General features: G+C 38.7%; 1 protein-coding gene and 1 pseudogene across 3 annotated transcripts in view; both read right to left on the bottom strand.

Moving 5' to 3' along the window:
• Window positions 1–17,721, bottom strand: part of Rnf17 (ring finger protein 17) — a 138,211-nt gene that overhangs the window by 90,075 nt on the left and 30,415 nt on the right. For all 3 annotated transcript variants that reach the window (XM_039093305.2, XM_039093306.2, NM_001191685.1), the window contains exons 6-11: window positions 17,444–17,544; window positions 12,135–12,306; window positions 9,736–9,812; window positions 9,422–9,496; window positions 3,951–4,255; window positions 2,615–2,704 (exon numbers count right to left, since the gene is read on the bottom strand). In XM_039093305.2, coding sequence (XP_038949233.1) covers window positions 2,615–2,704; window positions 3,951–4,255; window positions 9,422–9,496; window positions 9,736–9,812; window positions 12,135–12,306; window positions 17,444–17,544 — 820 coding nt within the window. The remainder of the gene's footprint in view (window positions 1–2,614; window positions 2,705–3,950; window positions 4,256–9,421; window positions 9,497–9,735; window positions 9,813–12,134; window positions 12,307–17,443; window positions 17,545–17,721) is intronic.
• LOC108352927 (TM2 domain-containing protein 1 pseudogene) lies at window positions 4,264–7,301 on the bottom strand (annotated as a pseudogene).

Raw genomic sequence — 17,721 nt, 5'->3', positions numbered from 1 at the left:
TGACAGAGGGTGAACCTGTGATAACCAACTTGACGGGATTCAGAAGGCAAACCTGTGAGTATGTTTTCAATGCAGTAACAGAGAGGTTTAACAGGAGGAAAAACCAACCCTGAATGTTAGTGGCATGTTATTCCAGGGTGGAATAAGAAGAAAGTAGAACACACACATGTCTGCCCTCTGTCCTGACTGCAGAAAAATGCACGCAGTGTCCTCAGATCTGCTGCCAGGCTGCCTGCGTCATCATGGGCTGGCTGCACCTAACTGTGAGCCTAGAGAACCTAGAGCTGCTTTAGTCAGGTGTCTTGTCCTGGCATCAGGAAAGGAACTGATCCAAGACGCAATGCAATGATCTACACAATGGAACTTTAGTAAGCGGTCATGAAAAATGAAATCCTGACATTTGTAGGAAAATGGACGGAACTGGACATCATTATGTCAAATGAACAGGCAGAGGCAGTAAGTTAATACAGTATACGTTCTCTCATATGCAGAATCTAAATGTGTATGTGTGTGTGTGTGTGTGTGCACGTGAGTGTGTACATGTGTGTGTGTACAGGTCAACAGTCAAGAATGAGAGGAGAGTAAGATTGAAAAGAAGGAACAAAGGAGAGAGAGTATAACGGACCGTGTGACGTGACAGCAGAGGGACGTCTGGGAAGAGGGACGAGAAAGCCACAGGCAGGAGGGGAACAAACCAGACAAGGTTTATTGACAATGTCCGAGAGAATGTCATGAGGGAACCTATTACTTTGCATCATAAATTAAATAGTTTTAAATTTGAAGAACCAAAGTAACTATATAAGTATAACAGAGGTTATAACTGTGAGAAAACTATCAGTTTTAAAGTAATTTTTCAGGTAATAAAAACTTTCAACATTAAAAGGAAAAGAGATCTGGATGGTAAAACGTTCTTTGTGTATTCTTATATAAAAATGGGGTTCAGAGCTAAACAAAGAATTCACAGCTGAGGAATATCGAATGGCTGAGAAGTACCTAAAGAAATCTTTAGTCAACATCCTTAGTCATCAGGGAAATGCAAATCAAAACAACCCTGAGATTCCACCTCACACCAGTCAGAATGACTAAGATCAAAAACTCAGGCAAGAAAGTGGAGAAAGAGGAACACTCCTCCATTGTTGGTGGGATTGCAGACTGGTACAACCATTCTGGAAATCAGTCTGGAGGTTCCTCAGAAAATTGGACATTGAACTACCTGAGGACCCAGCCATACCTCCCTTGGGCATATACCCAAAAGATGCCCCAACATATAAAAAAGACACATGCTTCACTATGTTCATAGCAGCCTTGTTTATAATAGCCAGAAGCTGGAAAGAACCCAGATGCCCTTCAACAGAGGAAGGAATACAGAAAATGTGGTACATCTACACAATGGAATATTACTCAGCTATCAAAAACGATGACTTTATGAAATTCACAGGCAAATGGATGGAACTGGAAAATATCATCCTGAGTGAGCTAACCCAATCACAGAAAAACACACATGGTATGCATTCATTGATAAGTGGATATTAGCCCAAATGCTTGAATTACCCTAGATGCACAGAACACATGAAACTCAAGAAGGATGATCAAAATGTGAATGCTTCACTCCTTCTTTAAAAGGGGAACAAGAATACCCTTGGCAGGGAATAGGGAGGCAAAGATTAAAACAGACACAGAAGGAACACCCATTCAGAGCCTGCCCCACATGTGGCCCATACATATACGGCCAAACCAAATAGACAAGATGGATGAAGCAAAGAAGTGCAGGCTGACAGGAACTGGATGTAGATCTTTCCTGAGAGACACAGCCAGAATAAAGCAAATACATAGGTGAATGCCAGCAGCAAACCACTGAACTGAGAATAGGACCCCCGTTGAAGGAATCAGAGAAAGGACTGAAAGAGCTTGAAGGGGCTTGAAACCCCACATGAACAACAATGCCAACCAACCAGAGCTTCCAGGGACTAAGCCACTACCCAAAGACTATACATGGACTGACCCTGGACTCCCAACTGCATACGTAGCAATGAATAGCCTAGGAGGGGCACCAGAGGAAGGGGAAGCCCTTGGTCCTGCCAAAGCTTGACCCCCAGTGAATAGGATTGTTAGAGGAGGGCAGTAATGGGGGAAGGCTGGGGAGGGGAACACCGGTAGAGAAGGGGAGAGGGAGGGGTAAGGGGGATGTTGGCCTGGAAACTGGTAAAGGGAATAACATTTTAAACGTAAATAAGAAATACCCAATTTAATAAAGATGGAAGGAAAAAAAAGAGTCAGTCAATACAAAAGATATTGAAACACAGAAGAAAATAACATAAGCTATTGAAAGATGCTTGAAATGTTTGCTATATTAATTTTTGTGACAAAGTAACATTTCTAGAACACAAAAGTCAGTGCCAAGACTTAATAGTAAAATACAAGAAGCACTCCTGTTATAACACAAAAAATAGGAAAGTATAATTCTCTTTCACTATCAAACAGCTATGAAAATACTGGTAAATAAAATTGGATAATAAATAGAAATGAGAAAAAATTAATGAAAAAAATAAAAAGAAACGGTCGCCACACATTCAGCAAACTCAACTCCATCATGTGTGGGCAGTTGTTCAAATACCTGCTTTTGATGCAACAGGAGCAGACAGCTCTTTCTGAGGAGGCTTTTTTGGGTATCTAGGAGTCTCTATAGGTTCATCTGTGAAGCATGCTTTAATCAAAACAAATAAAATAACTTTAGGAATTCTGTTAATGTGACCAGACACTAGTGTCTAAGAAGCTGTGGTTAAATTGGTGAAATACTGGAATGGCACAATCTCTTATAAGTAATGTCATGATAGGCAATCTGAAGTCAGCCAAACATCGATGATGACAATTTAGAGGAAGACTTGTCTTTTTTTATTTAAAATTTAACTCTGGGTCTCTGTTGAGAAACCTACATTTTCTCAAGCATGCACTATTATCCCCTTTATAGAGTTCTGCTTTACTCCCCTTTCTTTATGCTTTTACTCTCTCTGTGTTTAAAATTCTACTAAAATATTTCAAATAAATTTCAATTCAAAGCCTGGTCTGCAAAGTCAACCAGTAAAACAAACAATGGTGTTAAAGTTGCCCTTAAGAAGACTGATGACATCACATACAGCACAGCAGTCCACTCCTACAATAATGGACCTGAAAATGTCAAATACCCTAAGTAATCAAATATTAAAGTTGCAGCTCTGAAGTTTTCATTTTCTTTTTTTAGATTTTAAAATTTTACTTTTTTAATGTATATATTGGTGTTTTGCCTGCACACATGTGTTTATGGATGGGTGCCTGGTGTCTGCTGAGGTCAGAAAGAGGTGTTGGATCCCCTGGAACTGGAGTTACTGATGATTGTAAGGCACCATGTGTGTGCTAGAAACCACACCCAGGTTCTCTGGTCCTCTGCAATAATAAAGCTCTTAAGTGCTGAGCCAACTCTCCAGGTACCATATCTGTGTTTGTCTGACACAGGGTCTCAGCATGTAGCCCTGCCAGGTCTTGGCTCACTATATATACCAGGCTAGCCTAAAATTTACAGACATCTGCTACCTCTGCTTTCTGAGTGCTAGAATTAAAGGGCTTTTCCAACACAGGCCTTTAAAAGGCAAGCCAGGCATGGTAGCTCATGTTAGCGATCCCAACATTCGAGTCACCAAGGCAGGACTGCTTTAAATAGGAGCCTGGTGGGCTATATAGTGAATTCTGGGCCAGACTGCATTATACTGTGAGACTCTTCCCATCCCCTCAAACCCAATGTAAACAGATAAAAGCTAAACAGCAGCCGTCCAGTTCTGGGATGTATGCAGGCAGGCGCGTGGAATCAACAGGGCTAGCCCATGATGAGAATACGAGGGACAAGACTAGAGCAGCATGTTTCTATTAAGCACATGATCATTAACTGTAGATAACAAATCTTTCTGTATTTTACTCACATTCTAGGTTTTCCTCAATAATTTCTTCAATTATCACATCAGGGCTGGATCCCAGTTGAGGCAGTACAGCAACAGTCTTAGGAGAAGCCACCACGAGCACCTCTTTCTGTGGCTGCTTGTTTTCCCCTTCCAAATGCCTGTCAGGGGTCTCTGCTTGCAAAGGAGGTACAGGGGCTTCATCAGCCAGGACGACCGTGTCTACCCTTTTCTTCTCTAGTGAGGAGTATACATCACAACACAGTTCCTTTTTACTATTAAATTTCTTTTGAACATTCTGTCCAACTTCATTTTCTTGAGGGTGACATCTGTTTAAAAACACACAGCAGGACTACTTTAATATTGATCTTCAAGCTATTTCGTTCTCATTTTTCAGTTGACAGTTGTGACACAAACCAAAAGATCAAAGTTGTAGGTGAGCTAGAGGTGTTTGTAAACAGCTTCGTTGAAGCATAAACATGTTATCATACAATGCAATGACTTTTGGTAACCTTAAGAGTTGCATACCAGGGTTGGGGATTTAGCTCAGTGGTAGAGCACTTGCCTAGCAAGCGCAAGGCCCTGGGTTCAGTCCTCAGCTCCGAAGGAAAAAAAAAAAAGAGTTGCATACCCTAATATATAATCTAATTTTAGAACACAGTCACTGGCCCAAGAGAACCCTCTTGCCCTTTTCAAACTCCCAAAGAAACTGCTTACTTAAAGCTCCAAGCAGCCTTTGAGATCATTAGTTCTGTTCTGTTTTGAGGCAGGGTCTAAGGGATTCAGGTTGGCTTGGAATTTGCCTGTCTCTAGCTCATAATCCTCCTGCTTCAGCCTACCAAGTGCTGAGATTACAGGTGTATGCCAGCTCACCTGTCTACCTGTAGGGTTTTAAAGTCAAGGAGGAGTATCAAAACTGAAAAACTGAGGAAAACTTCAAACGGTCATATATCATAATAATCTGATCCTAAAATAACATGAATTTTCCAAAAAAGCCATTTTGATTTGGCTTAAGTGTTTCATTTAAATTATATTAGCATCATTTGCTACTTACTTTGTCATCTTAAAAATAAAGACTAGGAACGAATGTGGGTACCAATCTTAAGCGTCTACCAGGTTCATACTTCCATCACCTCAATCCTCTGGGTATGGTATGCTTATTAGTTTGCTGATAACTCATGCATGCATGAGTGCATGCTTGTGTGTACCACAGACATGTGTGGAATCAGAGACTTATTTCTGGCATCTTCCTTATTTATTTATTTATTTATTTAGTAACTGCTGTCTTTCTTATTTATTTGCTGAGACAAGTTCTCTCACAGAGTATGGCTTCAGCACGTTCCAGGGAATTTATCTGTGGTGCCTGGCTGTCTCTCTCTCTCTCTCTCTCTCTCTCTCTCTCTCTCTCTCTCTCTCTCTCTCTCTCTGTGTGTGTGTGTGTGTGAAACGTGTAAAGGACATGACAGTAATACAATAGTAACAGAGTAATAGATTAGCTGTCTCACAGAGACAGAATAAGAAAGACTATTAAATGAATATAGGAATAGTATATTTTAGTATATTTTAACTAAATCAACAAAACAAGGTTAAGCACAGGTCAAAACATCACCCAGAATCCATAAAGTGATACTAAAGAGAAAGGAAAATCTGAAATTCCACACACAGGGCTCTGGATTGAAATCAGGGAGGCTCAAATCTGTTCCTCTTTTTAAACACTTATGGGTACAACAGTGTTTTTCTAAATGTCTCTCATTAGTTAATGCCGAGTCTTAAGTCTGGTTCCATAACAGTCTATAATGTAACTACCTCCAATGTTAAGGTCCAACAATCTGCATTGAAATAAGAACGAAATCAATTAGGCTTCCAGTTCTGCAAAATCCTATGGTGCAAAACTTGAACATGCCTAAGGCAGGATATCCAAGGTAAAATTGACCTGCTCCCAGCCATCCCCCAAAAAGAGATAATGCAACGGGCACTTTGTATGAATAGCCATTCACATTTCGGCAAGATGTGGGCTTGAGAAGACCAACCTCATTTCCAGTAAAATGAGCTTCAAATCCTTACACGTTGTGTTGGGTGCTGGAAGACACTGAACATGAGCTGTGTAGTTTATACAATTAACCGGTTCTTACGTAGCATCATTTGTTTTTGGTTCTTTACAAATATATTGTCTCACTCTGAGGTCCTCACACTTGGGTGTCTCCTCGCCTAACAGCACCAGAGGCAGCAGCCCCACAATGTCCTTCGACATTGAGTGCAAGCCACAGAATGTGGAGGGGGAAGCCCGACCCACAGGGTCACCACATTGGGCACTGGGTCCTCCTGTGCCCAGCTTTTTACATGGTGGCAAGATCTGAACTCCGGTTTTGTCTGGTGAACCTGAACAACACTTCACTAACTGAGCCATCTCCTCAGCCCTACTTCCTACTGTTCTGCCTTGTCCTCATATCCAGACACTTTTAGGCCATCACATTTATAATTAAATAATTTAAATGCAAGAGGATGAGTTCAAAGGGGTTGCATGTTCATGATGGGTCTTATTTCTTCATGAAACAGTAGTGGGCACTTTACAAACTGGAGAGAGGCAACTGAATTTAGTAACAACATATGTCTATCTGCTTCTTTCAACAGAAAATATGCATCTGACATTAAGGAAAATTAATCGGAGTTGTATGGAGGACCTTTAGGAAGGATCTATGTGTGTAAACAACCTTGTACTGTAAACACCTTTTCATAATAAATCTCCTCAGACCTTACTGAATGTTTAACTAGTCCCTCTCACTAGTCTTTCCTTATATATCACCACATTTTTCTGTTTGCCTTTATCCTTTCTCTTCCTGCACCATCTAAATTGTATTTATACGTCAGGTCACTTTTTTATTGTTTTAGATTTAGATATTACCCTTGACCTTTTTCAATACTTTTGCTCCACTGGGCAAACCTGTCATTCAATAATAAGAACATGCAGCTTATAGAACTTGCTGTCATAAATCTTTAAATTTAACTCAGAGTACTCATTTAAAATCAACAGAAGATTAGCAAAGACTTTTCTACTGAGGCAGGATAATATTTAACTTTAAAATACCTGATAGTAGCCCTATTAGAGCTCTAACCTTATCTAGAAGAACATACAGCCTGCGAAGGTTGTTGACTGTCCATGGATACCCCCAAAGCTAACCTAAGGGACTGCCTGTGGGGAGACTGTACCCTGTGTTCCATTTGTACTAGTCTCCTTTCTTTTTAAATCTTTATTAACTTGAGTATTTCTTATTTACATTTTGATTGTTATTCCCCTTCCCAGTTTCCGGGCCAACATCCCTCTAACCCCTCCCTTTCCCCTTCTATGTGGGATTCCCCACCCCATCCTCCCCCCATTACCACCCTCCCTACTAGTCTCCTTTCTTGTTGCTGTGATAAAACACTGACCAAAGGCAACTTGAGGAGAAAAGGATTTATTTGGCCTTTACTTCCAGGTCATTGTTCATAACTGAGGGAAGTAAGGACAACCCAAGCAAAGCTTGAAGCAGAAACATAATTGCTAGCTCACTTGTAGAATCATACTTAACTATCTTTTAAACATGACTCTGGAGCACTGGACTAGAAATGGTACCACCTAGTGGGCTGGGCCCTTCTGCATCGATTAATAAAGCAATTTCTCACAGACATGCTTAGACCAACCTAAGGTAGGCAATTGCTCAGTTGAGACGTCTCCTCTCAGATGACTCTAGGTTGTGCTAAACTGACAATTAAGGACAGTACCTAGGACAGTTTCATTATTATTCCAAACAATTCAATTCCTAGAAAAAACAACATAAATAATCTAATTCTGGAATCAAGTTCAAGATCTTGCCTCATGCCCATTTACTCAAGTGCCCTCCACCTTCCTCCTCAGATGGCCAGTGAATAGGAACTGAACATACTGACTATTCCCTGCTCAGTTTACCTTTGTTCCTGTATTCCTAGTATAAATGTCTGTACGTGTGTGTGTGTGTGTGTGTGTGTGTGTGTGTGTGTGTGTGTGTGTGTGTGTGTGTATAAAACAGTTTTTCTTTATTTCCTTCTTTTGAGGCAGATTATCTCACTATGTAGCTCTGGCTGGCCTGGAACTTCCTACATGGATGGAGGCAGCCTTAGACTACAGAGATCTGCTTGCCTTTACCTCCTTAGTCCTGTGATTAAAGGTGCACAGCCTGGCCAGAGGTATCTTTTAAAAATGTAGGCTATGGGGCTGGAGAGAGTGAGTTCTGCATTTAAGAGCACCCACTACTCTTGCAGAGAAACTGAGTTCAGTCCCCAGAACCCACATCAGGTGGCTCAGAGCCACCTGTAACTCCAGTTCCAAAAGATCTGATGCCTTCCTATTCTGGCCTCCACAGGCATGTGCGTGCGCGCGCGCGCACACACACACACACACACACACACACACACACACACCATACCACACCATAAAAATGAAGATAAAATGAAAAAGTAAAAATGCAATCTAACTTTTATTTTCATGTATAAAATCTTCTGAGTGGTTTTTATCATCCAACAGAACTGTCAACAACACAAACTATCAACCCTATCCACCCCTCCTTGCACTAAGGTTTGAATCTAGGGCATTATGCATATTAGTAAGTTGCCATCTTGGAAGCAGAGATCAAGACTCTCATCAAATAGAGAACCTGTCAGTTCCTTGATTTTGAACTTTCTAGACTCTAGACTGAGCAAACAGATTTTTATTTAGGCATTTTGTTATAGTGGTATGACTATACTAAGACATGTGACAAGTAAGATCTGGCTTAGGAAACCAAAGAAGTGAATCTGTCATTTTATTGAGTCTCAATGAACTTGTCTTTAATTTAAGCAACAGCTGGCTAGTAGCTATCATACTTAAGAGCATGCAAGTAGAAAACCAAGTTTACTGCTGTCACACAGCAGCACAGCCTTAAGGATTTAGCTTCTATGGATACAGAAGGATAGAGAATGAAGGTAGCAGGTGCTCTCATGATGTGCTAGTTTACGTCTATGTGCTGCTCAGATGTGTACCTTCCATTTCATCTCCTTTCCAACTGTAGATTTTTCTACAGATAATGAAAATAGAATCCTTCCAGTTCTCTACTGTACCAAGAAGAAGTGACCATTCTATTCCTTTGTATCAGTTTTACTGTCTACTTGTACTATCACAACCATAGACATTTTATCTGTTTTTGTTTGTACTTTATATATTGTAATTTCTCTGTTTATCTCACTGTCTTCTAGAGTGTTGGGGTCTAGCATACAAATCCGTTTCAATGCTTGTTGACTGAATGAATCTCAAAGAGCTTCAAAGCATATAAATCAGTAATAATAATCTCTCAGGCCTTTAAAAAAGTATTACAAACAGAAATTAGTAATAGAAATGCAGCTTTTAGATCATCTTAGCACTTGAATCAAATTAAACATTCACCTGTCTTTTAGCTGTAGGTATTATCAGATATTAACAGCATGCTGCCATTCTTAAAAATACTTACTTCGTTGAGTCCTCAAATTCAATCTTTCCCATACTGTTGAACATGCAGATAACCTCACTGCAATTTATATTCAACCTGAAAATTTAATATATAAATAAATGTTCTCATAGACTTAATTCTTCTCTATGCAACAGTTGCTAACATTAGATAACTTAAACAGCATTTAAATAACTTATAATAAAAAATAAATAGGTTATAAAATTATTCTAATTTTGTTGTCACTTTAGGAAGCATGAATGATCCAAAAATTCAAATTATAATCACTTAGTATTTAATAACCCTTGGTATGTTTTCCTGAAGTAAGACTTACTCACCTGGGAGGGTTCCTTGGAATTATGGAACTAACTTGTGATAGTTCACTTTCAAAGTTTAACTTCAAGGTCCGGATAATCTGCAGTCAAGAGAGATGTACACTTCACATGTGAATTTTCTTTTATTAAAAATATAGCTAAAAGAGGATTTTAGAAGGAAAATGATCTTTTGAATATTAAATTAATACATTTAAGGTTACTTCTGGCCTCGCAAAGGGCACAAATCAAATGCTTGCAAAATTCTCTAAAGAAATTTAAAGTTATACATATTAATATTAACAGATAAAACCAACAGAGTATAACTATCTGAGTATAGAAAGTTCTGATCAGATTCATACACACCTGTGTTACCATTAAACGCTTCCTTCTTTTGCCTCATCTTCCTAAGTTAATCAGAGTAAACAACACATTTTACTACTTTTTTTACAGTTAGTGGAGAATCAGGAAGAAGATAATGGCACATTTTTCACCCTTTCTTTAAAGTTAGAGATTCTGGAGACAAATCAATAGCTTCTAATTCTATACCTCAGTGCATCATTTGAATTTGTTCGATTTCTGCAAAGTAAACCTCTGAGGACATAAAGATTAATAGAAGAGTCTCACACTTAGAAGATGAAGCAGGGGGCTGGAGAGATGGCTCAGTGTTTAAGAGCACCGACTGCTCTTCCAGAGGTCATGAGTTCAATTCCCAGCAACCACATGGTGGCTCACAACCATCTGTAATGGGATCAGATGCCCTCTTCTGGTGTGTCTGAAGACAGCGGCAGTGTACTCATATATAATAAATAAATAAATCTTTAAAAAAAAAAAAAAAAAAAAGAAGATGAAGCAGAATTAGCTAAGAGGATATGGTTATTCTTGTCCTGAAAATCTGTGTTCTAAGAAAGATGTTTCTGTTTTGCACAACTTTTCTCTCTAGGCCCAAGATTATAAAACAGGACCGGATGAAATAACTATTTCCTGATTTGTACATTGTGTACATAAGGAGACAGGAGGAATGGAATCGTGAATTAAAATTTTAAGTCAAAAGTTCAGCTATAAACTCATGAGAAGAAAACAGTCTCATTTTGTTTGCTGCTTATAAGGGTCCTTTAACTCAAGTGTCTTACAATTCTTCTACATCCTGCAACTTAAGTGTCCTCTAAAGACCTAGGTGGTGCTACTAAAAGTGTTAGGAACCTTCAAGAGGTAAGGACTAATATGAGGTTTTAGGTCACTGGTAGAATGTCACTGAAAAGACAGTCAGATCCCAATCTCTTCCTCCCTCTTTTCCTTGCTAGCCATGAAATACATGCTTTTGCTTTGCTTTACTCTCCTACACGATGGGTACTAGAGACCCAAAGCAAAAGAGCCAACCAATCACGAATGCTCACAAAACTGTGAGCAAAATCTAACCTTTTTATAGTTGATTATCTCAGATAGTTATTGTAGTGATGGAAACCTAAGTAACACAAACCCCAGTTTTACCTCATTGTCAAATTACTTTGTTTTAAATTTTATACTTTAAACTATAAAAATATTAAAAGGCTAAAATGTAACAGTTTTTGTCTTAGAACTCAAATGCTGCCAGGTGTGGCACTGCTTGCCTTTAACATCATTTGGATGGTGGAGATAGGCAAATCTGGGTTTTAGGCCACTTTGGTTTATATAGCAAATTCTGAGACAGCTAGGGCTACACAGAAAGACCCTGTATCAAAAACAAAACAAAAAAAGAATTCAAACAGCTAAGTACTATCAATTAGCAACAAAGACAGTCCCAAAGATTTTTTCATATGTGTGTGTGTGTGTATGTGTATGTATATATATTATATATAATATGTAATACATGTATTGTTTTTATATAATATCTCAAAAACAGTTATTATTCAGTAGATACCATAATTTTATTTTTAATCTCTGTGAACTGATCCATCCTTACAGAGCTGGGCAGTGGCAGAGAATCACAAAGTCCTAAGAGTAAGCAATGAAGCCAGGTATGGTGGAGCACACCTTTAAGCCCAGCGCTTGGAAGGCAGGGGCAGGCAAATCTCTCTGAGTTTGAGACCAGTCTAGTCCACAAAGTAGATTGCAGGACAGCAGGGCTGTTATACAGAGAAATTCTGTCTTAAAAATTCAGACAGACAGACAGGCAGGCAGACAGACAGATAAAAATAAACCATTAAAAATAAGCAGTGGACTTTCTAAAGTACACTGCTGCTAAGTCATGTCATTTGGTAGATTATCTGAATTAAGTACATTTTGTTTTAAAATATTTTTGACTTGATAATGGTTTATCTGACTAGAATCTCATTGTAGTAAAGGAGTACGGCAGAGTTTAGTGCAGTAGGTCCTACATACCGAGTCCATACTGTAGTATGTGGAGTAGGCCCCAGCGCTAACTCACGCTGGAGCACTGGTATTACCTGAGTCAGGTCACAGTAGGTCCTCAGAGAAGGAGCTGATTTGAGTTCTTTTGCTATCTTCATGGCTGCATCCAAGTCACTTTTCTTCTCTTCAATGTAGCTTTTAACTGTTACTAATTTTGATAAATAATCATCTGTACGTCTTACAAGTTCTTCACACAGGCTCTTTTTCCTTTAAGACAAAGTTATTTTGTGATTTTTACTAGAATTTATAATATGTAAATTTATTATTGAGTAGTATTCCTAATTTCACTAAGCAATGAATTTAACTAACATAATACATTCATTTCCCTGATAATGACTAATTAAAATAATGTAGCTAAAATAGGCATGTTCTAACTGAACATCATGTGAAAAGCTAATTTTATTAGTTGATAAACTTCACATATAATGTGGCTAAATGAGGCATTCAATTAAACTGAAATACCATGTGTAAATAAATAAAGACCAAATAAAGGCTGGAGAGAGGTCTCAGCTGTTAAGAGCATATACTGCTCTTCTGCAGAGGACCAGAGTTTAGGGCCCACACCCAAGTCAGGCAGCTCACAACCACCTCTAACTCCAGTTCCAGGGGATCTGAAACCCCATTCTATCCTCTGTGATCACCAGCATCACACTCACACATTAAAAAACAATTAAGATATAAAATTAAAAAATAAAGTAATTGAGGTGATGACTCTGTGGTTAAAATGATTAGTACTATTCTTTTGATAAGACCTGGGTTCAGTTCTCAGCACCAACATCGCGGCTTTCAACTGGAACAACAACTCCAGCTGCTCCATGGAGTCTGATGTCTTCTCTTCACCTCCATGAGCACCAGGTATATATGTTGATACATGACACTAAGCAAAACACTTGCAATGTAGTAATAAATAAATACATCTTTAAAATAATTAAAAATACATCTTAAAAACAGAAAACAGTTTAAAAGATATAGTTATGTCATAAACATGAAGGATAATTTAGAGCATTCTTCCCAGCTAGGAGAGATTCTGTATCTATCCCATAGCCTTTTGTGTCCCTACAGAGATATCTGTACTCATTTCTGCCAGGGTTTGATTTTATATTTAAATATTACCATAGATACACAGTCCATGAAGAGTATATAATGAGATTTAAGAACAGCACCAAACCAGAACTTGGATGACAATGAATAATCATCTTCAAGATATTTTTTTGAATGATTGACTAAACAGTTGTTTTCACTAGCTACACAGTATTACTCAAATCCTTTCTCTTCTCTTGGGCAGAATTACTTCATTATAGCAATTTAAACATGTCTGAACTGAAAACTGAAAAAAATTCAAGTACTTTAATCATTAAACAAAATGTTCTCTCATTATTTTCTCCAAATCAAATCTAGCCTCTAGCAAACCCCCCCCCAAAAAAAAACCAAAACCAAAACCAAACAAAACAAACAAACAAACAAAAAACCCCAAGTTTGCTAACACTAAAAAAAAAAATGCTAGGTTTTGAAGGTAAATTCAAACCATTTGGTGATAGTTTTTGAGAGTGGCTTTTTAAAGGTGACATGTCCCTTTTGTTAAGTTGTAATAATGTCCTAAAAGCTTGCCTCTATAGAATGATATTAGAAAGGAGTTAAGAACGTCTCATTCTCCCATGGCTATAAAAAAAATAATCCAACCCATACTGGCTAATATCATCTGATGAGAACTCTAGAAAACATTATGTTTTAAAAAGATACTTTGTGTCTTCTAGAAGCAGAATACAGTTGCCAACACCTCACCTCCAACCAGAGGAAGACCAGACCAGACAGATGACACGAGTTAAGTGTGCTTTGTGCTGTCTGAAGGATTGATCTTTTGTTTAGATCATAGGCAGCAGAAAGGCTTGGGGGATGTGCAGGAAGCTGCAATGAGACACTTTTGTAGGGTCAGAGATTATACACAGACATACAACATATAGCTTGAAACCAAGGAGAGGCTAAGCTGAACTTGAGCAGACCTTAAGCTTTCGTCTTATACAAATCCCAAGGCTCAAAAATCTGTCAGCCATTCTATGAAGAATGTTCCAGCAAGAATCAGACTGTGTTGAGAAAGTTTCAACACAGATCCTACAAAGGATATGAATGAATAACAACTATAACTTAATGTGGCTCAAAGGAGGATGACAGAGGTAGAGACTTCCTGTAGAAGCACAGGCATTGGACTTTGTAGACTGATTTGAAACAGTTGTCTTAAACATGTTCAAAGAAACAAAGGAGAGCATGAATAAAGAGGCAGAAGAAATCAGGAGGGCTGCCTAAGAATAAAATTCTAATATCAAGAGAAAAGAACAGGAAAAGGAATAATGGCAGCAAATGTTCTGAGGAGTAGAATGCCTGCTTGGCATTGGTCCTGGGTTGGAAATCTAGGCATGGGGGAGTAAGTCCGTAATACCAGCTTCTGAGGCAAGAAAATTCTGAGTTTGAAGTAGCCTGGGCTACATGGTGAGTTTAAGCCAATAAGGATTGTACAGCAAGAACCTGTCAAATAAATAAACAAAGCAGAGGAAGGAGGCACTGGTGGAAGCAGCAAGCTTGGAAGACAGGACAATTAAAATTGTTTCTGGGTAACAAAACAAAAAATGAATGAAAAAACTTAAAAGGAAGAGATTCCAGGACCTGTAACATATCAATAGGCAGACAAACAGAGGAGAAGAAAGATCTCAGGAAATAGGGAAGCACCACAAAACAAACAGGTAAGTAAATAAATAAATGCCCCACCAAAATTCTCCAAAATCTGATGAAACAGAGATATCTACAAAGCAACCCCATTTAAAATAAACCCACACAGTTGATCTGTTGACAGAGAGAGCAGCAGTCATGTAACCAAGAGGAGAGAGATGATTTGTCACATACAACTGATTCCTACAAAGATTACTGGTCAGATTCTCAGGAGAACTTTCAAGACCTGAAGGCAAGCGAAGCACACACATAAAAGCGTGAAAGGGAAAAAATGTGTCAGCAGACTTTCCTATTTAGCAAAGCTGTGTTAGAAAGGAGGCAGGAAAGGGCGGGAGAGGGTTTGGAGGTTAAAGGCATTGGCTGCTCTTCCTGAAGACACAGGTTTGATACCTAGCACTCATGTGGAAGCTCACCATCACCAGTAACCCCAGCTCCAGGAAATACCATGTCTTCTTCTGGACTCAGCAGTCACTGCATATACATGGTACACAGACAAGACATGCAGTCAAAACACCCAGACACATAGAATAAAAGTAAAGAAAAATTAGTAAAAAAGAAAGAAGTGAATTGATATATGACTATCAGTAAGAGCATAACCACAAATGCTGTTAAGGATGTAGAGGAAAGATGAACTTTTATAAACTGTTGATGGGGGTGTAGATCAATCCAGTCATTATGGAAAGTAGTATAATGGTTTCTCAAAAAACAAACAAACAAACAAACAAACAAACAAAAAACAAAAATCAAACCACCGTACAGCTACAACATATATACATATATACATATATACACACACACACATATATATAGATATATCTATATATATATCTATCTAATATATATATATATATATATTTATATGGGTATATATCTGTGGTGGTTTGAATGAGTATGACCTCCATAAGGTAATAGATTTGAATGTTTGGTTCCAACTGTTGGTTAGGGGGTGTGGCCTTGCTAGAGAAGGTGTGTCACTGAGGATGGGCTTTGAGATTTCAAAAGCCTAGGCCCAGTCTCTCTCAGTGGGCTACCTGTAGATCAGATAAAGAACTTCGGTAAACTGTTCCTGCCTGCTTGCAGCCATACTCCCCACCAGGATATAGACTAACCCTCTGAAACTACACAAGCGACCACTTGTAAGCTGTCTCACTTATGTTGTCTCTTCACAGCAACAGAAAAGTTACTAAGACAACATCCAAAGAAATCTAAGTGTGCTTGTGGGTTTTCCCTGACATAAACTAGAGTCACCAGCAAAGAGAATATTAGTTAAAGAGCTGCCTTGACTGGCTTATGGCCATGCTTATGAGAGGTTATCTTGATTAATGACTGATGAAGAAGGATCCACCTGACTGTGGGCAGCACCATCCCTGGGCAGACGGCCCCGCTTATGTATGAAAACCAGCTGAGTACCAGTCAGAGGACAAGCCAGCAGGCAGCGTCCCTCTAAGAGTTCTGCCTTAGGCTTCTGACTGACTTCACCCAGAGGCACATTACCACCTGGAAGGTCAGCCAAAATAAGCTAAGTTGCTTCTGCTAAGAATGTTGTACCACAGCAAGAGAAAGCAAGGTAGGACAGAATCAAAGGTCTAAATGAGAATGACACAGAGGAAAGGCACCATGATGTCGGTTTGTCAAGTATTTCTTGGATAGGAAGCCAAAAGCATGAACTATAAAAAAGAAATAAAAAATCATCTGAACTTCATAAAAACATATGCACCCAGGTACATTCTTCAATAGCACCACACCTGCCGACCATGTGCTAGGTCTTGAGTACCACACGGAGGAAAAGCAAACGTTTTTGCACAGAACATAAAGTGCCATAAGAAGTAAGGAACTTAAGCGTTGGTGTAGAGGCAGACGGAAATGACTCACTGAGCATACATACTGCTTTGGTCCTATAAGAGGCCTCAGGAGCCTGTTTCTTTACATATGGTTTCAAGAATTACATTTGTGATTCTTTAATCACATATATGATTATGATACATATCATTCTTTTAATCACATATAAAAAAATGGTAGGCCCATGTAGAAGAAAAAGTGGTTTTCATTTCTCCAAATATATGAATTCTACAATATGAGTTCAGCTATGAAAAACATTTTTCTTTGTTAATTGCTGTAATAAAGAAATGTGGAGGCTTAGACTTGAAATAGCACTTGGGAAACGGGAGCATGAGGATCATGTGGTTCTGTATCTTCACACGCACGCAGGCAGGCAGGCACATGCACAGGAGAGTGAGAGCTATGAGGAGCAGGAACAAGGACAATGAGAGAATCTACTTAACCTTAAAGTTAGCTTAGCTCTGGAATTAAAAAGCAGATAGATAAAATTTTGGAAGTATAAACGTTTTCACTTGAATTTGTGTCAAAGTCAACCTTTTTGCCTGTTTCTTTTGAATCTCTTACTGTTTGAGATTGATTTCTACTTCACAGAAACTTAGCTCTATCAGGCTTCTGAGTGCTATGATTAATCGCATGAGTCACCACACCTAGCTGGAAATCAGTCTTCCAGACTCACCCACTACCTTCCAGGCTTGTTTTAAAGTAACATGTTACTTCAGGCCAAACAAAGGAACAGAATGACAAAACTTTCAGTGTCATTCAATCTGTATTTTGAAGTTATTACCTGGAATCAAGAGAAGCAATAAGTGTATCGAATTGTTTCTCCACAACCTCTCTTAGACTGCCCGTCTCTTGTCTTGTTTGATCTTGTGTGCTATCAAGCATCTGGAAAAAAATAATTCAATGAACTAATCTGTATTTTTATTCTGTAGTAGTTGAATCATCAATATAATGTTGAATATAGAAGATACTTCCTGGACTTTCCCAAACAGCCACAGCAGTGTTAATTAATAGAACAAACCAGCAAGTTCAGCTTTATACTCTGGCCCTTGTTTGTAAGAT

Source organism: Rattus norvegicus, chromosome 15 (assembly GCF_036323735.1).
Source record: "Rattus norvegicus strain BN/NHsdMcwi chromosome 15, GRCr8, whole genome shotgun sequence".
Lineage (NCBI taxonomy): Eukaryota > Metazoa > Chordata > Mammalia > Rodentia > Muridae > Rattus > Rattus norvegicus.
Note: the sequence above shows the minus strand (reverse complement) of the source record. Positions and strands in the feature narration are given on the sequence as shown.